Source organism: Chondrus crispus, genomic scaffold (genome assembly GCF_000350225.1).
Source record: "Chondrus crispus Stackhouse genomic scaffold, scaffold_253, whole genome shotgun sequence".
NCBI lineage: Eukaryota > Rhodophyta > Florideophyceae > Gigartinales > Gigartinaceae > Chondrus > Chondrus crispus.
Genome location: NW_005179142.1, coordinates 136,229 through 138,202, shown reverse-complemented (window position 1 = coordinate 138,202; position 1,974 = coordinate 136,229). Strand labels below are relative to the sequence as shown.

Genomic DNA, 1,974 nt, shown 5'->3' with positions numbered 1-1,974 from the left:
CCGCCTGAGAGCCCTCTCGCACCAAACCCCCGCCCCTTCCCCGGGGGGCAACACTGGTCCTCCATTCCCGCCACATGGCCCTCCAACACAACTCCCCCCCCCCCCCTCCCCGTGCATCACCCGCCCCCCCTCTCTCCCCGCCCGACACCGCCGCTCTCTCAAACGTCCCCCCGACACTTTTCATGGCGACACCCCATGCTGTTAGTCTAGAGTAGTAGCCCACCCCAATCGCACCCTCCGCGCGCACAACTCCACACCATGGCTCCCCCTTCCACGGCCTCTCCAGGCCCTGCCATCACGCGGCCGCGCTCGGCGCCCTCGCGGCGCCGGCGCGCGACTAAGGCGTCGTCAAGCGGGGAGCAGTTGGTAGCGGTGGTAGTGGGCGCGTCGGCAAAGTTTGTGTGCCCGCTGTGCGCGTCGACGTTCGGGCGGCGGTGCGAGCTGAAGCGGCACGTGCACGAGGTGCACGCGCTGTCCGGCGGGCGGCGCTTCCGGTGCAAGCACGCGTCGTGTCCCAAGAGCTTCACGCGCAAGGACGCGCTCGCCAAGCACGACATGGTCAAGCACCAGGGCAAGCGCCGCTTCGTGTGCGACACGTGCTCGGAGAAGTTCACCAGCCGCTACGACCTCACGCGCCACAACGTCCGCGTCCACTCCAACGTCAAGAAGCGCTTCACGTGCGAGGTGTGCGCCGCGGGCTTCAGCCAGAAGAGCCAACTCACCATGCATAAGGGGCGCGTGCACGCCCCCACATCCTTGGGTGCGCGCGGCGCGCAGCAGCAGCGCCGCCCTGCTTCACCCATGGACTCGTTGGCTGCCGCGGCCGCGGCCGTCGCCCGCCAGGAGGCGGCAGACAAGTCAAGGCGGCACGGGACACCCTCCCGGAAAAGGGAAGCAGAGCAAGCCTCTGCGCAAAAGGACATCCAGTCGGCGGAGGTTGGCGCGCGCAACGCCCTGGCTCTGCTGCAGGCCGCCGCCGTGCTGCAGCCGCCGCACGAGAGCCAGGGCGAGGAGTCGGCCTGCACCACGGTGCTCACGGAGGCCACCCGCGCGGAGAGCGGCCCATCAACGACTGCGGGCCTTACGGATGAGGAGGACAGCAAGTGACGACGACGCGCACCGGGACCACAGGAGAGAAGGTTGGGCTCGCAGGCCGTCAGTGAGACACTTGTAAAATGAAAAGCAACGGCGAGTACATAGGTTGCGTAGTAGAGTGCGGCGGCGGCGGCGACTAGTGCGGCGGTAGCAGGGCGGGAGCCGCTCGGGCGCGCGGGGCGGCGCGGATGCCTCCCATGATGTCGTGCGGGGCGCGGGCGCTTGTGATGCAGGTTGAAGACTGGGGTCGACGGGCTGACGACGGCGGAGCTTGGTAGGCGGCAGCAGCTGTACCTAAAGCGCATACAGGCGTTGGGGAAGGCCAAGCGACATGTGAAACTGTGTACGCGTAGCGGCGGGGGGCCCCGGCGACGGCCGGCGACTGGGGCGGGCATGTAAGCGGTGTAAGCAAAAATTGGCTGGGAAAGCGTGGACACGTGTGAGGGCTACCTCGTGCCGGGCGGCAACTGGGGTCTGGTAGCCCGGCGTGAGACAGCGGCGCGTGTGGCACGGGCGAGGACCAGAAACATCCCTCAGTCACGGGGCACGGCGATGGGACACTGGGACCGTGACTGACGTTTGTTTCTTTGCCCCCGTTTGTCCCCTCCGGCCCATTTCTCCGCCACCGCCGCCACGAGAGTACCTCAAGGTCGACACCCTCGTCCTCCACCGCCGCCCTCCTCCACACAAACCACAAATCCGTCCACCTTTCCACCAACTTTCCCCTCCCCGGCCACGCCCCTCCATCTCTCCACAACCCATGACCGCCCATCCCCCCCCCCTCAATCTGACGCAGAACGCCATCGATTCGATAGCGGATACGCACAAAACCCTGTTCAGGTTCAAAGTGAATATCGCTGGCACGCCGTTGCACAGCAT

At 67.0% G+C, this 1,974-nt stretch overlaps 2 protein-coding genes across 2 annotated transcripts; both read right to left on the bottom strand.

Annotated features, from left to right (window-relative positions):
* Positions 1-206: 206 nt before the first annotated feature.
* On the bottom strand, positions 207-557 carry CHC_T00004861001 (hypothetical protein). The gene has a single exon (XM_005716363.1). It carries the CDS (start codon positions 555-557, stop codon positions 207-209), a length of 351 nt encoding a protein of 116 aa, XP_005716420.1.
* A 63-nt stretch (positions 558-620) lies between these two features.
* Positions 621-1,400, bottom strand: CHC_T00004860001 (hypothetical protein). The gene has a single exon (XM_005716362.1). It carries the CDS (start codon positions 1,398-1,400, stop codon positions 621-623), a length of 780 nt encoding a protein of 259 aa, XP_005716419.1.
* Positions 1,401-1,974: the final 574 nt, after the last annotated feature.

Excerpts from the sequence above, each read along its gene's own strand:
- CHC_T00004861001 (XM_005716363.1), bottom strand. The coding sequence starts at position 557 with ATGTCGTGCTTGGCGAGCGCGTCCTTGCGCGTGAAGCTCTTGGGACAC.
- CHC_T00004860001 (XM_005716362.1), bottom strand. The coding sequence starts at position 1,400 with ATGCGCTTTAGGTACAGCTGCTGCCGCCTACCAAGCTCCGCCGTCGTC.